Source organism: Zonotrichia albicollis, chromosome 9 (assembly GCF_047830755.1).
Source record: "Zonotrichia albicollis isolate bZonAlb1 chromosome 9, bZonAlb1.hap1, whole genome shotgun sequence".
Classification (NCBI taxonomy): Eukaryota; Metazoa; Chordata; class Aves; order Passeriformes; family Passerellidae; genus Zonotrichia; species Zonotrichia albicollis.
In genome coordinates, this window is record NC_133827.1 from 38,716,546 (window position 1) to 38,737,530 (window position 20,985).

At 46.0% G+C, this 20,985-nt stretch overlaps 1 protein-coding gene across 8 annotated transcripts in view; it reads right to left on the minus strand.

Annotated features, from left to right (window-relative positions):
- Nucleotides 1-20,985, minus strand: part of LOC102062060 (uncharacterized) — a 191,920-nt gene that overhangs the window by 39,555 nt on the left and 131,380 nt on the right. For 5 of the 8 annotated variants that reach the window (XR_012581682.1, XM_074547465.1, XM_074547469.1 and 2 more), the window contains 13 exons: nt 20,286-20,408; nt 17,486-17,608; nt 14,854-14,991; nt 11,685-11,807; nt 10,220-10,342; nt 9,136-9,294; nt 6,785-6,916; nt 4,154-4,282; nt 3,834-3,962; nt 2,607-2,741; nt 1,483-1,617; nt 909-1,034; nt 461-592 (listed from right to left, as the gene is read on the minus strand). Coding sequence is in view for 7 of the 8 variants with exons in the window: in XM_074547465.1 (XP_074403566.1) it covers nt 461-592; nt 909-1,034; nt 1,483-1,617; nt 2,607-2,741; nt 3,834-3,962; nt 4,154-4,282; nt 6,785-6,916; nt 9,136-9,294; nt 10,220-10,342; nt 11,685-11,807; nt 14,854-14,991; nt 17,486-17,608; nt 20,286-20,408 (1,707 nt within the window). In the remaining variant the exon portion in view is untranslated. The remainder of the gene's footprint in view (nt 1-460; nt 593-908; nt 1,035-1,482; nt 1,618-2,606; nt 2,742-3,833; nt 3,963-4,153; nt 4,283-6,784; nt 6,917-9,135; nt 9,295-10,219; nt 10,343-11,684; nt 11,808-14,853; nt 14,992-17,485; nt 17,609-20,285; nt 20,409-20,985) is intronic. The other 3 variants (XM_074547467.1, XM_074547466.1, XM_074547471.1) reach the window with 3 other exon arrangements.

Consider the following 20,985-nt stretch of genomic DNA (forward strand, 5'->3'; position numbering starts at 1 on the left):
GCTCCCATGGTGTCTGCCTGCAGGGATAGCACTGACACTGCTCCCTCATCTTCAGTATTATTTAATCCTAAATGATCTACACCAAGGGGTGCTGCTGCAAACATAACTCAAGAATGATGGCACGTGGGCCAGCTGGTCACACCTCTTGCCAGACAGCCAGGATTACAGCACCAGTGGTGTGGCTGTTAAACACTGCATTTCCAAGTACAGCTTGCCATAAATTAGGTCTAATGATAACATCCATTTGGGATGCAGCTTAGCTGATCACGTGCATTTCTCTGCAATCTGCCTCCCACAAATAATGTCAAATCCAACCTGGGGAATTCCTGGAGATGAAGGGCACTTAATCTCAGATCAGCGTGCTTTATCTCACACAAGAGTAAGAAGGCAGAAATCAGACCATAACCTGAATTTTCAATCTGACTTTCTTTTCCTGGGGAAGGCTGAGGCAAGGACTCACTGTCAGAGCAGGATGGCCCAGTGTAGCCAGGGGCACAGTCACAAGCTCCAGTTTCCCTGTTGCACTGTCCCCCGTTGGCACAGGGCTCGCAGGAGTTCTGGCAGTCTGGTCCCCATTGACCATCTGGGCAATCTGCAGAAAAAGCACATGAGGTGTAACCAGCTCCATTTGCTGTTTCAGGACAGCTGTAGATTTCTGCTGTTACCCTGAAGAATTTAAAAATAATAGTAAAACTGAGCAGGATTGTGACATTATATAGTTATACACCCCTGTCAGCCTAGTCATTAAACTGCAGCACACAAGAACACAGCTAAAGAGAGACCAAAGGCTCTCTCCCAATTTCCATCACAGTTTGTTTGTTTATTGGTTTGAGAAACAGCCAAATTCTACTTCCCATCACATCTTCCAAAGCCAGGCACTCCCTACCTTGCTCCAGTACCTCACACACCTTGCTCACATGTAGCACCAGTCTTCCCAGCTGGGCAAACACACTGCCCTGTCCTCGGGTCACAGGGGGCTCCTCCACAGCTGCACCTCTGCCTGCAGCCCATCCCGAAGCTGCCAGGCTGGCAAGCTGCACAAAAAAACCCAAAGTCATGGTTAGGAACATTTTGAAGACGTGAGGAGGCACCATGGCCACCAATTTCCAACTGAGCTGTGCTGGTAGAAGTGATCAGTGTTAGCAGTACAGTCTGAGCAACTGGTGGTCTGAAATGAACTGCAGCAGAGCACTGCAAAGTCTGTGCCTGAAGCTTTCAAAGCAACTATTGTTACCTGGGCAAATGTTAGTTTGGGTAACTGGCCTCAGCCTTGTGCCTTGACCTTTGCAGGGAGAGAGACAGAAAGAGAGACAGCACTTGCCAGGCTCCAAATATCAGTCTGGTTTCAGTGGGGAACTGCCAGCTCAAATCAACAACAAATGTACCTGTTTATCTGCAGCTTCTATATCTGAACCTAAGTTTTCTGAATCAGCTTTCCCATCCCAAGTGTATCTCCCAGGGAAACATGTAGTGAGTACCTACACAAATGGCATTTTTCTCCATGAAACCCAGCTGGACACGGATGTTTGCAGGCTCCTGTCTCAGGATCACACAGAACATCAGGAGGACAGCTGCACCTCAGTTTGCAACCAGCCCCATAAAACCCTGGGGTGCACTCTGGAAATAGAAGCAGATACAGAACATGCATAAGAAAAAGGAAAAGTTAAGAGAAGTGGACAAAAATCAGAAAATAATTTGGCAGAAACTTGCAGAGAATATATTACAATGTACATTTTAGAGGTGTTGCTAACAAAGGGTAAATAGTTAATAAATGCTTACATTTCAAAGAGGTTACTGCTTAAATGTAACCTAGAAACAGAGTGGCAGAATGCTTAAAGATGTATTCAATTAGAATACTTGAGGATGTATTCAATTAAATACATGATGGAATTCTCTTCTTTGATGTCTAAGTTCTGCTGCTCTCTGCCTTGGTACACAGCCAGTGCTGGGCAAGGCATGCTCCCTGTCAGAATTCAGCCCATCAACAACAATGATAAAAATATTAAATATTGTCATTATTGCTCTCCACCAAACCCACCAGAATTACTGCCATAAATCCAACACAGTCCTGCCTGGCCAGAGAAAAATCTGAAGGGAGAATCTTTATTGTGTTACTCCACTGCTGTCTGGAAAGGGCTACTGAGACATGCAAACATGAATGCAGGATACAATTCTCTTTGAACTACCCCCAAAAACTACAAAGAGTAAGTTGAATTCAAAGAGCTGCAAATCTGAAGGAAAAGCAGCATTACTGAACCTGTTTACAAATCACCCCACTGCCATAAAACACAGATTTTGCCACTTATTTACTGACTGTGTCAAAAAAGCACAGAAATGAAAACTCACATGATTTTCATTACTTAAGGTTGTATTAGGATTTAGGTTCTGGATTTCTGTTGTCATTTGACCAGGCTAAAACTCCTCCAATTCCTAAGCTCTATTCCCCTCAGTGTCCCTGCAAGCCTAGCAGGGTTCAAACGCCACAAAACCACTAGTAGGATAGGAATATATGAGTAGCAGCAGCCAAACAAAGCCAATGGGTGGAAGAGGGAGAAGTTGCTGGGACAAAGGCACAGCAGATGTGGGGTCCTGGCTGTGGGTGGTACCTTTGTGGCACTTCTTGCCGTGGTATCCAGGCTGGCAGGTGCAGGAGCCGTCCCTGGGGCTGCACTCCAGCGTGTGCTCCTTCACACACTGACACTCCTCCGAGCAGCCCACGCCGAAGGCCCACCTGGGACAGGCTGCAGCCACAAGGAAAGGAAGCATCAGCTCTGTAATTGTGCAGGAGCTGGCTGAAACTGCACACTGCTGCAGAACACAACTGCTGCAGAAGCAAAACCTCGGTTCTGCTTTCAGCCAGCACACCCCCGTTCCACAGCAGCACCTGTTCATATGTGGGTGGGTAAGAGAAGAGTTTACATGATCCCTATGCTGGGTCATTCATTTCATGTCAAGCAATACGTGGTGAATGCAAGAAACATTTCAAAGCAAACTCAGCTGTTTTTCCGAATGAAAAAAAACTTGGGTGTGCTCCAAGACAAAAGCTTTTATTATAAAACCCAAAACAAAACTAAACAAAAGATTTTTGATCTTGCACAGATTTTACAAACAAAATCTGTAAGTACAAAGAAACTTGATCATCTATGTTGTAGTTTTTGTTTTAATTCTTTTTATTATAATGTCTGATCCTTATCCTTTCCCACCCAGCCCTGCTCTCTAGTTCCCACTCCAACTCATCAGCAGTCACCAATCAGCTCCAACCAGATTCCACCCTCAGCAATAACCCTAATGTTAACCTGTCCACCCCACCTATAATCCTCACCTTTGAGCATCAGTAAATCTCAATACTTATGGCAAAGATTAATGAGTAAAGAAAAAGATTAATGAAGATTCTGGAGCCTCCTGGCACATTTCAAAAGTCCTGTCCAAAGTCTTGATCATTTTATCACAGAAGGGTTTGGGTTGGAAGGTCCCATAAAGCCCATCTTTTTCCACCCCTGTTCCATGGCAGGGACATCTTCCACTGTCCCAGGATGCTCCAAGCCCTGTCCAGCCTGGTCTTGGGCACTGCCAGGGATCAGGGGCAGCCACAGCTTCTCTGGGCACCCTGTGCCAGGGCCTGCCCACCCTCACAGCAAAGAACATTTTTCTAACATCTAAGCTAAACCTGCATTGTTTTAGTAAATCCATTCCTCCTTGTCCTAGCACTGCCTGTCTGTGCATAAAGTCATTCTCCTTGCTTTTTGCCTGCCCCCTTTAGGTTATGTGGAATCTTTTACAGACTGTCCTACTGTGCACACATTGAGCAGATCCCAAAAATGCCGGGGACTTACTGAGGTGGCAGAAGCGGCCGTAGAGCCCGGGGTCACACAGGCAGGCTCCATACAGTCTGTGGCAGTGGCCCCTGTTGGCACAGTTGCATGGCTTGTTACAGTTCTTCCCAAAGAAACCTTTTGGGCAACCTTTAGAGTGCACAAACACAGGAAGGCATCAGTGGCTACAGGTCCAAGCCCCAAACCCAAAGCAGCTTGTGGCTGAGCTGGGGCTCTGCACAGCCTCACCGCTACTGGCTTGTCTCACCCTCTGTTCTGCTCATTACTTTAAAAGGGATCGGGGGGAAAAGTGGGGAGTTGAGGCAGAGCTGGAGCCATACCATCCTCGCAGAGCTGGCCCAGCACACCGGGAGGGCAGTGGCACTGCCCTGTGCCAGGGTCACACCAGCCTCCGTTCTGGCACCTGCAGACACCGGCGCATCCTCTGCCGAACGTCCCAGGGGGACAGGCTGTGGAGAGAGCAAGGAGTGTGAGCACTGCAAGAAACACTCCCCCTCTGCTGTAAGGGAAGCAAAACAAGGCTCTGGGCACTGAGAAGGGCAGCAAGGCTGATGGAGGGTCTGGGACACAAGTGTGTGAGGAGCAGCTGAGGGTGTTCAGCCTGGAGAACTCATGGAGACCTCACTGCTCCTTACAACTCCCTGAGAGGAGGCTGCAGCCAGGTGGGGGTGCATCTTGTCTCCCAGGCAGCCAGCAACAGGGCAAGAGCACGCAACCTTAAGCTGCACCAGGGGAGATTCAGGTCTGACATCAAGAGGAATTTCCTCACATTGAGCATGACTGGGCATTGGAATGGGTTGCCCTGCTAAGTAGTGGAGTCTCCATCCCTGGAGGTGTTTAAGAAAAGACTGGGTGTGGCACTCAGTGCCATGGGCTGGTTGAGAAGGTGTTACTGGGTCAGAGGATGGACTCGATTGCAAAGGTCTTTTCCAGCCTAATTGTTTCTGTGATTCTGTGAAGACTGAGCAAGGACAGAGTTTTAGTTGAGCAGGCTCTAAACAAAGTCATATTCTTCTGTAAAGGACATCCATCTGATATTTACTAGGACATCTCAAAGGACACTGAATTAACCAAGTTTTGGGAAGTACTGTCATGTATCCAACCCTCCCCAGAACATGCTGCCCTCCCCACAAAGCACAGGCTCAAAAACCATTGCCTGTCAAGCCCAAAGCTTAAACATCAGAGCACAGCTTGGAACACTTGGAGAGAAATATTTTAAAATTTTTTTTTTCTCTCCCAAACACTATTATAAAAATAATACCTTGTTTTTCAAACTTAGTTTCTGAAACTCCCCAGGTAATCATGGCAGCAATGGATCCACAACAGCAAAAACAAACTGTGAGATGCAGCCTTGCTCTGCTGTTTGCAGCCTGAGTGGATACAGTTGCTGGAGTCATCTGACTTCACTGACGTTTTATCAATGTACATTAAGAAAGTTGACATTTCACATCAATTTCCATTCGGCTTCTTTAGTGCATTATTAGAAAAATTTAGTTCCAGTTTTCTCCACTGTTTTAGCTTACCCTAAACCTGCTCACCCTAAACCCATGAATTGTGCTGTATATTAAAAAATGCAAGAGAAAAGAGTGAAAGTAATCACACATGAGTAATTAACACAGATTAGATACTGTGTTTATCACTGTCCCTGCTGACTTCATCAGACAGCAGGTTTAGTTCAACAACACAGTCCTATTAAAGTTCTTTAAATTCCAGAGGTGAATTCCATTAGACTACATGCATGGATGTCTAGTGCAAATATACATAATAAATTTTATTATTTATGAAATGAACTAAAGAATTTGGATACTGCCTTGAAATTTTTATAATCTATCCTGAACTACCAGCACACCAGGGACAGAAGTAAGAATATCCTCACTTGATAGCTTGAACTGTCATAGACAGACTGGAAATTATCCTTTTAATCCTCCCCATTCCTACTCTCTTAGCTGCCCCCAGAGTTTACAAACCAAACCCACCATCAGTCTCCCAAAATAACCACAGGCAGACTGCTGGTTTCAATCACTTGCTTGATTTTTCTGCATTTCTGTCCATGTGATGACGTCTCCAAAACAATCTTGATGGCAATTAACCTGAAGAGTGCTGTCTACTGATGTCAAGTAATAAATTTTCATCGACTTTTTGTCTCACCAGTGACAGCAAAGACTTTCTGAGAATGATGGGCCATCATGTCACACACCACAAAATGGAGGGACCCATCTCAAAGAGGAAATCTGCTGTATGATGTCTCAGACAAGCAGCAGACAAGTTTTGCCAAACTGCAGATGAAGAACAGCACATCAAGAAATCACCACTCTCTTTCCTATGGGTTTTGACATCTACTTCTGAATCAGAAAGATCTTCTGCCAGGAAACAGGAGCAAGAAGACTGAAAACCTGTTATAAAGGGCACTGACTTGGCAAGAGAATTCTGAAAAATACCATTTCCAATGTGAAAAATTAACTGCTCCAAGAAAGTGATGCTAATAATAAAAAGAATTATAAGGAAAAAGAAATGGAAAACATAAGAAAAAAAATTTAAAGGCAATGTCTTGGGGTGCTACAATGGAAAAACTCAATTTTAGCATATGTGTCCACCCAGGCTGTCACACCAACTTCTGGGACAGACTTCTGGAGTCACCAAGGCAGGTTATGGAACAAAGCATGGCCAGCAAACTTTGGCAGCTTTTAGCAGCAGAGCAAATAGGAATGAACAACCACCAAATACTCAGGACAGGGATGATTCTGTCCCGACCTCCACTGGAGCGCAGGGACCTCTGTGTACTGCGGCATCACTTACAGATCTATTTACCGTGCCCCAGCACAACCAATCTGGTTATGAGACAGCTGTGCTCCTTCAGGAGCCTCCCAGATGAGCAGCACAAGAGGTTCCTCTCACTGCCCACCCGCAGAGGCCCTGCAGGAGGATCAGCTCCCTGGCAGCCCTGTACTCACTCTCGTTGCAGACGAGCCCAGCCCGGCCGGGCGGGCAGACGCAGCCGCTGCGCTCGCCGTTGCAGCGGCCCCCGTGCAGGCAATCCTCACACCTCAGGCTGCAGTCCTGGCCAAACGTGTCACCCAGGCACACTGCCAGCAAAAAAACACATAGGGCTGAGTGAGCAGCTGGGCAAAAACCTTTCCACACGCTCTTACCTACGGCTGGGTTGTGAACGCCGCCGGTGTTCAAAAGGCATGGCAAAGTGGGCATTCCTGAATTTCCCTCTCCATGTTTCTGACTCTAAGTACAAGGAAAGCTGGGTGTTCAGCTGGAATTTGCTCCCCTAAATGCTGTAATTCTTCAGCCAAGAGCTACTTTTTAAAAGCAAGAGTTTTGCCTTCAGAAAAAGTGAATTTGCACCTAATGCTTGATAACATTGTATATAACTAGAAGAATTTACTGGAACTTTCCTTCTCCCCTTGCTAGCCTATCCCTGTTGTTTGATTGCAGTAAATGGATATAGTGCTATTTAAACACAGTTCAGTGGTATTTTCAACCATTCAGTGTGAGTGTTCTAGGAAAACAAAGCAAAATACACATTTATCATGTCTCTTCTCTTCATGGATATGAAGAGTTTTATATAGGAAGCTCGATATGAAAATACATTTTTTTCTCTCCTTCCCCACCCTCCTTTTATCCCTTGCCACCCTCACATTCTCTTTGTTGGGTATATTGAGACGGGCATGCAAAATAAAGTGTCTGTCTGGTAAAATACTTCAGTGGCATTGAAGATCTCATCCACACAGTTTAGAGCCTTCAAGGCTTAATGGCTGTGCCTGGAGGCTTTTTGGAAGGGGATTTTTAACAGCACCTGAAAGTGAGCTGGCAGCTTATTTCAGCCTTATTTCAGTAAGTTACAGGCTGGTTGCATTTCACCAACAGTTTTCTGTGAGAGGCCAGATTTCCTCTAGGTCTGAGCACCCAACTGTTCCCTTTTCTGTAGCTGAACAAATGCCCAAGCTTTCAGGGACATTTAGAATCCCAGTGCTACCCCTTAGAAAAGGGTACAAATTCATACTTTAGGAGAAGAATTCAGACCACCATTGAAAACATCATGCTTCCATCATAAAAAGTCATTAAAGTTAGAGAAAATATTTAATTATTTGCACCAGCTAACTGTTAAAGCAGGCTTTTTTATAATACAGATAGCAGCACAAACCAGGTCTGAAAACACAAGGAATAAATTGCTATTTAGAAGGTAAAAGAACTTACTAAACCATTTAAAGTTCCTTTTTTCATCACTTTTGCATACAAATCACTACATGCTGCAAAGCCTGAGCCTTAGAAAAAGTGCAGCTGCTCAGCTGTGACTGATAATACCCAAATTTCTGTAGCTAAATATAAATAAAACATGCAAAAAGTGGTCAATAAATATTTGATTGTGGTTTCCAGGCCTGATAATTTTGCCTGTGGTGATCTCATTTATCAGTTTCCCAGTTGGTTATCAGTGTTGTTGAGTCCGGCTTGATGCTGTGTGATTTGGGAGGGTCTTAACAGTTTTGTTCACAAAAATAAGGTAATTTTTTTATTAAAGTCAAGACCAGCTCCTGATTTTTGCCTGTAGGGCACAGTCCTCAGATGGGTAATTATAGAGTTTATATAAAAATCACAGGGCACACATAGGAAAAAGCAAGAAATCCTCCCTGGTGATCCACCAGCACACAGCACAAAGCAGACACAGGGTTTCACCTCATAATAGTCCTAAAATTGTGAAGTTTCCACCTTTGGGTAGAAAGATCGAATCATGCAAAGCCCAGGTGGGTGCAAAGCTGTTCTGCACCTACTCCTGTGACAGTGGGTGCTCCTGTGCTGTTTGCCACCACTTGAGCTGAGCAACACGTGGATGGGTTGGTGCTTTTCCCAGAGAGTCAAGGGAAATCTGATTTTAACACAGACAAAATGCAAATATCTTAAACAAAAAGCCTCCAGTTGTTATAAAATGGTTTGTAAACAGGGACCCATGCTCCCAGCTCTAGGAGGAAGGGGGTTTCCCCAGGTTACAAGCCATGCCATCCTCTCAGCCCTGGCATGACGAGCTCTCTGTGGCTGCTGCCTGGGCTCTGGGCAGACACCCTGCTTTCCAAGGAGCCTGTGCTGCTCATTCCTCCCCTGCCTCCCTCCCAAAGCACCCAGGCACCTCCTGGCTCCTCAAACATGTCCCATTTGGGATGGAACATGGCGACAGGCAGGATGCAGAATGCAGGATTAACGCTCCTGATGCTGAGCCCCGCCAGCCCAGCCCCAAATCCTCTGCCAGGATGATCCCCCCAGGTTGCAGTGCTGGCTCAGGGCCCTGCTGGTCACTCACCGACCCTGTGCACCAGGGTGAGCTCTCCTCGGGGGTCTCCATCCTCGGCCAGGGCCCCGAGGGCGAGGTGGAGCAGCTGGGGGGGCCCTCGGAAGTGCAGCCCCGGGGCACCAGCCAGCCCTGCTGCCTCCTCTGCATCGGCCTCCTCCGCACCTAGGGCTGGACAAACACAGCCATCAGCACCCCAATGGCCTCAATGGCCTCTCATCTACATCTTTTCTTACTATTATGATGCCTTTAGATGTTCAAGTCACACCTCTCCCCAGCAGTCCCAGCCCAGGCATTTTCTCACAGAGTTCCTGCTATCCAAAAAAGAAAATAGACAGGAAATGGGAGACACCATCCCCACCCCATCTTTCCCTTTTTCTTCTTCTGGAAAAAAACCTCTGCTCCTGGAGAATCAAAATTAAATGAGGAGATTCATTTTCCTCACTTGAAGTTTGAGATTATTTTTAGCTAATGAAGGTCATTACTCTTGCTCGTTTTGGAGATGACAAATAGAAAGTGAGGCCGGCTGTGCAATTTATTTTAAGAAGCATGAAAACCTGGGCCTTAAAATGACGGGAAATCAGTTGGCTTTCTTTTTGGTGTTGGTTAGAATATCAAACTCTGGGTTAAGGTTTAGCAGTTGCTAAACTTGGTTATAAAGCTGAGTTGCTCTGTTAAACTCTGGATTGGTTACACTGGCAGAAATCCAGAATAACATCACTGACTAATGGAAAAGTTGCCATGGTTGATCAAAGAAAAATCTGGCTACTTTTTTTTTTTCCCACAGGATGTTAAACTTCATCAAATAGTGCAAGAAAAGTGTCAAAATAGTATTAATTTCTAAACCAGGAGCTTTAGGTTTTCAAATGTGTCCAGGGGATTTAAGCATTCATCTGCCATTAATCTTTGGCAAAAGCCATTACTGGAGGATGAACTTGGATCCACACACTGCACGTAGCCCTACCCTGGCCACATTCAGAGATGGCTCAAGTTGGGCTCCCAAAATCCCAGGATCTGTGAAAATCTCCGCTCCAAAAATCACTTTTCAAATCAGTGGGAAGTGCTTAATGGCCCACAAGTTTTGTGAATAACTCACCTACGCAGGCCCATCTGCTGTCCCCAAGCCTGTAACCCTCCTTACAGGCACACTCGTAGGACCCCAGGGAATTCACACAGAAATGGTCACAGTTGCCATTATCCAGACGACATTCATCCACATCTAGAAAATCCAGACATAAATGGTGATTAGGAACAAGTACTTCTGCTTGCAGAGCCCATGCTGTGCCCAGCTGCATCTGACAAATTATTCTATACATAAGAAAACACAATTTTTCTTATGTGTTTTGGAGCTCTCCGTTTCTCTCTGGTATTGGAGGTATGAAAACATTTCAGGACTACAGGGAGCAGATTATTTCACTGATGTTTTTGTCTCGAGTGAAAACAGATGCTTTAAGCTGTTAAGCTCAGTTGTTCCTTCAGTTATTTTGAGGGATCTTTTTTTTTTGTGAAAGGAGTGTTTTAACACACATCAGTATACAGTGTCCATGGAGAGAGGAGGGAAAGTTTCTCTGCTGGCTCCTCTCCCACATCCCCAAATTTGATGCTGGGTTATTCCTGTATTCCAGCTTCACAAAGAGGAAATTACACATTTGTAAAAACCTTCCCAGCAAAGCTGGCATAGGGTCAGTGACTCTCATTAGGGCAGTGCCCACAAAGCCCTGCAAAGGGCTTCGACAGCATTTCTTCTACCCTGGGCTGGGATTAGTTAGACCAAGCCACTGGTACCAAAAGGCTTTTGACAAGGGCATGGAATGTTGCAGGACAAGTGGGAATGGCTTTAGACTAACAAAGGGAAGGTTTAAACTGGATATTAGGAGGGAATTCTTCCCTGTGAGGGTGGTGAGGCCTTGGTTGCCCAGAGAAGCTGTGGCTGCTCCATCCCTGGATGTGTTCCAGGTCAGGTTGGAGCAGCCTGGTGTTGCCAAATTTCTCTCCACAGAGAAAAGCAAGGTACAATCCTTCCCAAAAATATTTCTGGGTTTCACATTCTCTGAACCTCAGAGAAAGAGCAAAGGAATTCTTATCTTATTTGCTGTGCCTGTGTTGTGCCAAAGCAGAAAGCAATATGGAGATTGTTTACCCACAGTTATGGTGTTTTGTTTCCTTGCCCGGTCAGGGCCAAGTGTGTGCGTGTGTTGGGACTGTAGGGGGAGAGTCATGAGATTCTGTGCAGTGGAGTGCAGTTGAGTGCTTGGCAGATTCAGTTTAGACGTAATGTAATATAATATAGAATAATATAGTATAATAAAGTAATTAATTAGCTTTCTGACAAGATGGAGTCAGATGCCTTATTTCTTTCCCTTCGTCGGGGGCAAAAATACCCACTATGGCCTGGTCTAGTGGGAGGTGTCCCTGCCCACAGCAGGGGTGAAATGAGATGACCTTTAGGTGCCTTGCAGCTTATCTCAACCCAGCCCAGCCCAGCCCAGCCCGGCCCAGCCTGGCCCAGGCCATCCCAGTCCAGGCCATCCCGGCCTAGCCCGGCCCATCCCAGCACTCACCATCGCAGGAGCAGCCGTCGGCGCTGAGCTGGAACCCCGCCTTGCAGGCACACTCGTAGCCCCCTGCGTAGTTGATGCAGAACTGGGAGCAGCAGGACTCCCCAGTCTCACACTCGTCCACATCTGCAAGGAAAGGGCAGCACGTTCATCCCTTGAGACACCCCAAGGTGCTGCCACAGCTCTGCTGAGAGCTTCTGTGCCGCAGCACTCGCTGCTTTGCACCTTCCTTCAAGCACATAAATTCAGACATTCACAGTCTGAATCCTGAATCTTGACAGACACTGCCTTCTACCTTCCCACTGTCTGAATCCTGAATCCTGACAGCCACTGCCGTCTACCTTCTCCCATGGCAGCCAAGACCCTCCATGTCTTGGGAGAGGCATCTCCTCTCCAAGTCTGAGCTGCCATGAGGGGATTTACAAAACATCAGCTGGCATTGCTGGTGATCAAGGACAGGACCCAAGGGAATGGTTGGAGTTGTGTCAGGGAGTTTTAGGTTGGATATCAGAGAAGGTTCTTCCCCCAGAGGGTGCTGGGCGCTGCCCAGGTTGCCCAGGGAATGGGCACAGCCCTGAGGCTGCCAGAGCTCCAGAGGTTTGGACAATGCTCCCAGGGATGTACAGGGTGGAATTGTTGGGGTGCTTGTGCAGGGCCAGGAGTGAGACTCAATGATCCTTGTGCCTCCCTTCCAACTCAGAATATTCTATGGTTCTATGAAAAGAGACAACAGCAAAGACCCACCGGCCCTCAAAAACATTCTGTTTAACAGTGACCTACATTTGACTATTTAGACCTTCTATGCATTCAACCTTACTCAATGCAAACTACCAATGTCTGATCCACTCAGGCTCTTGCTGGACAGCAGCAGCCTGGAAGGTTCAGCTGCAGCTTCTGGAAACTGATTTCCTGTTGCCTCCTCCTGCTCTGTGCCCGCTCAGAAATTGGTATCATTGACACCGCTGCTCTGGTGATTAGATAGGAGAGCTGAGCTGTTATCTGTGCACTGCAGGCTCCTGGCTGCTGTCAGGCTGCTGAGCAGGTCAGTGGCCATCCAAGGGCCACCTTGTCAATGCTGAGTCTGCAAAATGCTTCTGAACGTGGCCTGGCTGAGCAGCTGCAGATGGGAAAGGTCAGTGTCTCAATTAACCTTGGAAGGAGCACCAACTTTATGAGGAAACACGGACAGGAGAAAGAAAATGTAATTAATCAATCGAGGTGAGGAGGTCAGTGTGAAAATGATTAATGCAGGTTATTTGAAGGCAGTGTTTTCCAGAAATGTCACAAGCTGAGCTCCTCTGCAGTACATCAGGTGACGCCTCACTCGGGGCTCCAGCAACAGCCCCTTGTTTGTGCAGGAATGCAAAATCTGCATCTGACAAAAAGGAGTTTTTTGCTGTTAAAAGCAACTTTTCATGTCTTCAGCCCTCCTCTGTGTTCTCCCCCTTCCCTTGCTGTGTCTGGAGTATCTGCTTCCCTCTGAACTCCCCAGCAGCAGGTCACTGAGCTGGGGTGTGGGCAGCAGGCTGCTTTGCCTCCTGTCAGCTGTACAGACAAGACTGTGCAACCCACCCACCCCTGTGAGGCTCTGGCTCCAAATCTGCCTCCCAAACTTCTTCTGGTTTTGCTTTTTAAGCTCCATCATCACCCGCCCTTGCAGCCCTCAGTGCTTCCCTCCTCCCCTGCTCCTCCTCTCTCCTGCACTTGGCTTTTTTTCCTTGCAAGACTCCTTTTGTCTGTAATGCCTCTCACACTCATCAGTGCTCCCACTCCCTACCTCTTCTCATCATCTCATATCTCCCTGCACTGCTTTGTGGTGCCTGTTCCTTTTTCCATTCCCCCTCTCTTCCTGGCTATTCTTAAAAATTGTAATGGCATACTGACAGCAAGCCCAAAGCAGAATGAGATACATTTTGCATGACAAAAGCCATAAACAAAACAAAAACATAAAACAAACACACACACACAAAAAGAATCTCATAGTAGAATTGCTTAAAACATGAATGAATTTTTAAACTTGTGTCTCAAAATAAACCCAAATCTAACTCGGGAGGTGAAAGCAACAAAGTGAGACTCCTCACAGGCAGCAGTGTAACCTCATCACTGAGCAAATCTGATGGAAACACTGCAGGCTCTGGAGCACCAAGTGCAGTTTGTGCAAGAAGCACTTGGGAGCACTTGTGCTGCTGCTCCCAGCCACCAGCTGAGACGGGAAGGCAAACAAAGTCAGCTCTGTGATGTTTGGGCTGCTCATGGTGAGACACAGCCATGGCAGCAGGTCATGCAGTGTTGTATTACACTAAATAGTTTATTTAGTTGTTGTTTTGTCATTGCCACTCCCTGCCCTCCTTGGGGACCCATCCCATCCCGCTCCTAGGTTACCTTGTGCAGGTTTTTCCTCCAGCTCGGGTTACCTGTGCAGGTTTTGTTACCTGTTTTGCCCCCAGCTGAGATTAGCTGTGCAGGTTTTACTCCCATCTTGGGTTACCTGTGCAAGTTTTGCTTGTAGCTGGGATTACTTGCTCAGGTTTTGCCCCCCAGCTTGGGTTACCTGTGCAGGTTTTGTTACCTGTGCAGGTTTTGCTCCCATCTTGGGTTACCTGTGCAGGTTTTGCCCCATCTCAGGTTACCTGTGCAGGCTTTGTCCCAGCTCGGGTTACCTGTGCAGGTTTTGTTACCTGTGCAGGTTTTGCTCCCATCTCAGTTTACCTCTCCAGGTTTTGCTCCCATTTTGGGTTACCTGTGCAGGTTTTGCTCCCATCTTGGGTTACCTGTGCAGGTTCTCCCCCATCTCGGGTTACCTGTGCAGGTTTTGTGACCTGTGCAGTTTTTCCCCCATCTCAGGTTACCTGTGCAGGTTTTGCTCCCATCTCAGGTTACCTGTGCAGGTTCTCCCCCATCTCGGGTTACCTGTGCAGGTTTTGCCCCCATCTCGAGTTACCTGTGCAGTTTTTCCCCCAGCTCGGGTTACCTGTGCAGGTTTTGCCCCATCTCAGGTTACCTGTGCAGGCTTTGTCCCAGCTCGGGTTACCTGTGCAGGTTTTGTTACCTGTGCAGTTTTTCCCCCATCTCAGGTTACCTGTGCAGGTTTTGCTCCCATCTCAGATTACCTGTGCAGTTTTTCCCCCATCTCAGGTTACCTGTGCAGGTTCTCCCCCCCCCCCCCGGATACCTGTGCAGGCTTTGCCGTCCCCGGCCAGGCGGTGGCCGCGGGGGCAGTGGCAGCGCGGTCCCGCTGCCGTGTGCTCGCAGCCGTGCTCGCAGCCGCCGTTCCCGTCCCGGCAGCTGTCCACGATTTCCATCTCGATGCCTGGATGAAATAAATCAGAAGGGAGTAAAAAGCAAGCCCGAAGGATGTAAAACAGCAGCCAGGAGCACTGTAGCAGTGAGCGTAACCAGCTCACAGCCCCTCCCCACAAGAGCAGCCTTTGCAGTCACTGAGCTCCAGGTGTTTGTGGATGCTCTCAAATTCAGCCATGTGAGGCTGGTTCAGTGTTCAGCAGCCACCTGCTACAGGAGCCTTCCCAGCTTTCCTCAGCTTTATGCTTTGCCCCAAAGGAGGAGCAGAAGGATCTGAGGAGCCCAGGTGGTGCTCCCAACCCAGCCTGATGCACTTCCCAAAGAGCAGCTTGGAGTTTTGCATGGGAATGGCAAAGAGCTGGGTTCTGAAACATCTCCCAAGCATAAAGGCATTGAAACTTCCTAAGCAGAGTCCTGCTGGTGAAATGGACACCCAACCACAATGCAAAACAACCTCCAGGTTTTGGTTCTTGGATGTCCCTTCCAGGGAGACACAGCAGCTCCTCTGCTGAGACTTTGTCCCCTACAGGGTGGTACAGTGCCACTGCCAGCCCCCTTTGCCCTGACAGACTTCCATGCCCTCCTCATGGGGCTGCACTGGACAGCCCTCAGAACATCCTGGCCATTCCATGTCCTCAGAACATCCTGGCCTTTTCCTTCACATGAAAAATGGAACACCTGGCCACCTCATTGCCACCCAGCTACTTCATCAGATGATTTCTCCAGGATGCAAAGAAACCACAGGATCAGTTATGAAGTTTTTCACAAAGGATTAGCCAGCTTTTGTTAGAGAGCTATTTAGACAGGAAATAATTTCTCCTACTCTGTAGGGAAACTGAGAAACACCCTTCCTAAAGGAGCCACTGTACTTCCAGAAACAGCCCAGCTCGGAGTGGTGGCCATCAGATCTGGCACAGAATTTCCCCAGACACATCTGTGTTGCTGGGCTCTGGTCCTACCCCGGGAGCAACCTGCTTGCCAACAAGAAATGTAATTCCAGCTGGAAGAGGGTATAAATTAAGAGAATAAATATCTCTACATCTCATGCATAGTGTGATTATTTGCATGAGGGAGAAGAAATCTCCCTGGTCTCCTGTCCAGTGTGTTAAACTGGGATTTAGTAAACCCAGTAATTAAATGCAGAATCTGACTTCATACACAATCTTCATCATTTACTTTGTCCCAGCTCTTCATCAGTAAAACTGAAATACCAGCTCTTCCCCAGCCACTGGGGAAATGAAAGAATAAACAAAGATTGTAAATTGCTCAAACACTGGGATAATCCTGATCATAAATATATGCAGAATGTTTTTATTTTTATTGTTTGCTCTGCAATATTGTACATGAGGCACAGAGAATCACCATCCCCTGAGATCTGCTGAACATCCAGAAAAATTATTATCAGAAAAGCACAATGAAATCTAAGTGATCTAAACCTCTTTTTTATGCCTATGACAGAAGATTTCATATCTATATATTAATCACATTTCCTCTGCCATTGCACCACTCACAGTTCCCCATCACCTACGAAATAACTCTCCAGGATATCTCCCACATAATTGGGTTTTGTTTTTAATCTATGTTAATGCCTTGAAACTGGATTTCATTCTTAATAACTATTTCTTACACACACATTCTTAAATAAAGCACTCATTCTCTGGCATGCAGCATATTTTCCTAAGGAAGCTCTGCTGAAAGCTCTTGCACAGTATTATTAGATTGAATGATCTTTGCCCACCTCTTTGCTAAACAGGTCATGCTTTTGTCTGCATTCCAGGGAGCTTATGTTAGGTCCATAATAACCCCAACTCTTCCACATCACCTCCTTTATTAATCTAAATTTGCCCTCAAGGGCAGGCCAGGGATCACCTATCAGCGAGCAGCACTGGGAGTCAGTCCCCCTCTCCAGAAAAGCTGCGTTGATTAAGAAACCCCGCTGACAAGGGGTAAGCACGTGAGGAAAGACAACAGGGCTCGCTTTAGCTTGGGAAGTTTGAGTTGTTCAACTAGTTTTTCATCCCAAATCTTTCTTTTTTTGTTGCCTTTTTTTGTTTTAAAGCATCCTCTTAAAGGTGCCAGTAATCTCAGGAGAACCATAAGCAAACCCAGACAGGTAAAGACAAGAGCAGAACATTGTGTTGGTTTTCTCTTGCATCAGGACTGTAAGAAAGCTGGCAGGAGGAGGAGGAGGAGTGCAGGAATTAATACATTTCACAGAACAGCAGCATTCTGGTGGCTCTGCAGCAGAATTCACCAGGCTCTGAAGATAAACCAACAGGGCTATTTGCTCTTTGAAAGGCAGTAATTAAGGTCTGTGAACACAGGCTTAGGAACGTGTCACCCTGCAAACCCAGCAGCAGCAGCAGAGGAAGAAAACAGTATTAAGGCTGATCTTTTGCATACATTTCCTCTGCTGGGGATGGAAATCCCAGAGAATGAGAAGTGAGGCCTGGCAGGGAGCAGAGGGGAGAGGAAGAGGAGCAGGGCTGGGCAGGGTCACTCACGGTAGCAGCGCCGCCCGTCCGCGCCCAGCTCGAAGCCGGGGCTGCAGGCACAGCTGAAGGAGCCCGGGGTGTTCACACAGCGATGGGCACACCTGGCACTGCCCTCTGCACACTCATCCACGTCTGCAAGCACACAGAAAGTTGTTCAGCTGGACACGGAAATGAAAAAATAACACTGCTCTATATATGGATGTGGCTGCATTTCCAAATATCTGCTGGGAGGATTATCCTGGGGTCAGCCTACAAAGGACAGCACCCGGTGAGCCCAGGAACATTATACTCACATTATTCTCCAGAACAATCTTTTTCTGAGCACCATTGACCTTGAATTTCTCAGTGTGAACAATTACAGTATCAAACACTATATTTGCAGTATCAGCCAAAGCACCTTATTTATTATTCCTGTAAAAAAAGAGCAATGGCAAAAGAAGACCTTGTGTGAAGAACTCAGAAGAAACTTCCAAAACTCTGAAATGATCACCATGTCCTCCAAGCCATTATAGTTAAAATAATGGAACAAGAAATAGCTGATTATTCTCTGAATGTCAAATGATCTGGATTAAGTGGTGGTTGGGTTCCAGGAGGGATGATGGAGACAGATCATCCCTGAATCTTGAAGCTGCTTTACAGCAGTGCAGTGGGAGGCACCTGCAGCAAGCACAGCAGCTCCAGCAGCCCTGTGAGGGAAGGAAAAGCTGCAGAGCCTTAAGTGGGGAGGCTGCTGTTCCCCCAGTCCTCTGCCAAGCAGGCTGCTCCTCAGCTTCACACCTGCTGGTCTGTATTTTGGAGTTAAATGTCCCCAAAGGTGTCCATCTTCCTAAAATCTCAGTGGAACATAAAAGTACCTTTAAGGAGTTAGTTAAAACTTTTAATTAGTTTAAGAATACAAACAAACGCACAAAAATTTACACTAAATACAGCTGCACAAAACACTGACCTCTATGCAAAGACTGGTATCACACATGGCAAACCCCTGATGCATCTCCTGGTGCTTCTCATTCTGCCACCTTTCTGGCAAAATACAGATTATTTATTGCACCAATGCTGGGTCAGTGTCTTGAAGATGGCAGGGAGCAGTCTGATGTGCAGCTCTTCACTTTTTATCCCACAAACCACACTTTCTAACAGTTTGTCCCTCCACACGTGCTGTGCCCAGCGCTGTGCTCGTGGCCCCTGCACTCGAGCACAAGGAGTTTGATGGATGCAATCAGGCTCCTTGCAAAGAGAGGCCCCAGGCAGTGCAAGCACCACACACTGGCTCATGAAAATTTCAGGACAAATGACAGCTTCTCTGAAGCAGCCATGGGAGCAGCTGCTGCTTAGAACAAAATGGGTTATTCCTCCTTTTTCTCTAATTGTCAGTTTGTGAGTACACTGCGCTGGCCAGGGCTGTAAATATTCTTTTCTCTTCTTCTTTTTAAATAGAAAAAATTAAAAGTTGAACCACAGCCACCATCCTGCACAGGTTTCTTCCTGTCCTAGAGCTAATAGCTGAAGTATGACACTCCAGCTGCCCTCTGTCTCCTTCCAGCTCAGTTTCCAGAGAGTCAAACAACAGCTTGAATTTTGCAAAAGGCATTGAGTAACTTCTAGGAGAAAAAAACAATAATTGTATATCCATGGCAAGACACACTGCTTAATGATTCAAAAGATTGTTGCCATGAGGCTGGGGAGAAAATTTGTTCCAATGTAAAACACTGCAAGTTGACTCAGTGATTCAGTTTATACATAAATCAACAGAAATGTCAATGTGTATCTGAGACAAAACAAACAACAGGCTGACCCTACTGCTAAACCCACTGTTGTTTCCATCCACTCATTATCAGCACATTACTTGAAAACAGTTTTTATTTTCAGTAATTACTCATGAGTAATTCCAGTAAGAGAGAATCACTAAGATGTGCCATTCTACTCACAGAAGGACTTACAGGCAACTGAGTAAGATACTCACGGTAGGAAGTAAATATTTTGAAAGGCACCCAGCACCCTTTATATGAGACAATAATTTACATATTGGCAAGATTTTGGCCATGTTTTCAAAAGAGGAGTGCAAAATTACTGTATGTATATATAGAAAATGTATTTTATATAAATAAATATAAATATATATAAATAAATAAACAAATAGATATATATATACACACACACATCCTGATCCTGACTTGTCCTGACTTGGCTGTTAAGTATTTGTGCACCATGAAGTCCACAAATGCTTTTTACTTCATAAACTATCTTCCAAGCATTTCACTGAAAGAGAAAAGCAGGTATTTTGATCTCCAGTTCCCCCAAATTTCAGGTCAGAAATGCAACAGATTCTTTTGACAACCCCAGACTAAACACAGGACTTCAGAATTCAACTTTTTAAGCTCCTTCTTTGGAAATCTTACACATCATGATTTCTTCCTTCACAGTAGTTTCTCCATTAATATGGAAACAGCTCTCCAGCTAAAAAAGCCCTTTGAATTCTAAATAGGTTTTCAGTGACCTGGTTCAGAGTTTTACTTGAACCAATTTTCCAGGAGCTGTAACTGGGACATTATTTTAAAGGCACCCTACAAGAATAACACTACAGCATTCACAAATCCAGTTGCTAGAAAGCATGACTTAGGAGATCACAGAGACATTTTCATCACTAAGAAAGTCCTTCAAGACTGTGGGCTGATGTGAGTATCACAGCGAGAAAGGCTGTTTCAAAATGCACACATATATTTGTCTAATATATTCCTTTCCACTCACAGCTCAGTCAGGCAGAGCACTGATTAATAACGTTCTTCACAATAAAGAGTCCAGAGTTTCTTACCTAAACAGGACTTTTCGTCTGCAGCAAGAGAATGCCCTGGATGACACTCGCATTTTGCAATTCCTCTCTCATTCTGACAGATTTGTGAGCATCCTCCGTTCCCACTTGTGCAGGGGTCTATCACTGAAACAAATTAGAGCACACTGTCAACTGAAAGGTCACTTTTTGCCTGGAAATGGTCTTACCTGCCATTGTTACAACTAATGACGAAGTAGCTGTAAGAGATTAGACTGGGGAAAAATGTGACAGCATATGGTGAGTAAAGCTGCTGTTTTTCTGGATGCTTTTTGTTGCTGGACAACATTTTTCACAGAGCAGCAACAAGGCTTTAAACAGCAGGAAACCGAGCTTGTATTACACTGGAAGTAGGACAAAAAAAGTACATTTTATTGTTATTTTGCTGTACCTGAACAGATTTCAAGAGTTCTCTAAACAACAGCAATTAGCACTCCAGTATGTGTGAATCCATAAACACACACAATGATGGAGTTCACCACGAAACAATGAATATTTAAAAGGCTTGAGAGGAAATAAACACTGAAGAGCCCCCAAAGACATCTTTCAGTCTATAAACATATGCCATTCATGTTGTACATCAAGGCTTTTTCCTCTTCTTGAACAATAACATACCTTTTCAAGGATAAGCTGCCCTAAGTGGCAAGTACTTAGAAAAACTTTTAAAGTGCCTACAGAAGCCTCC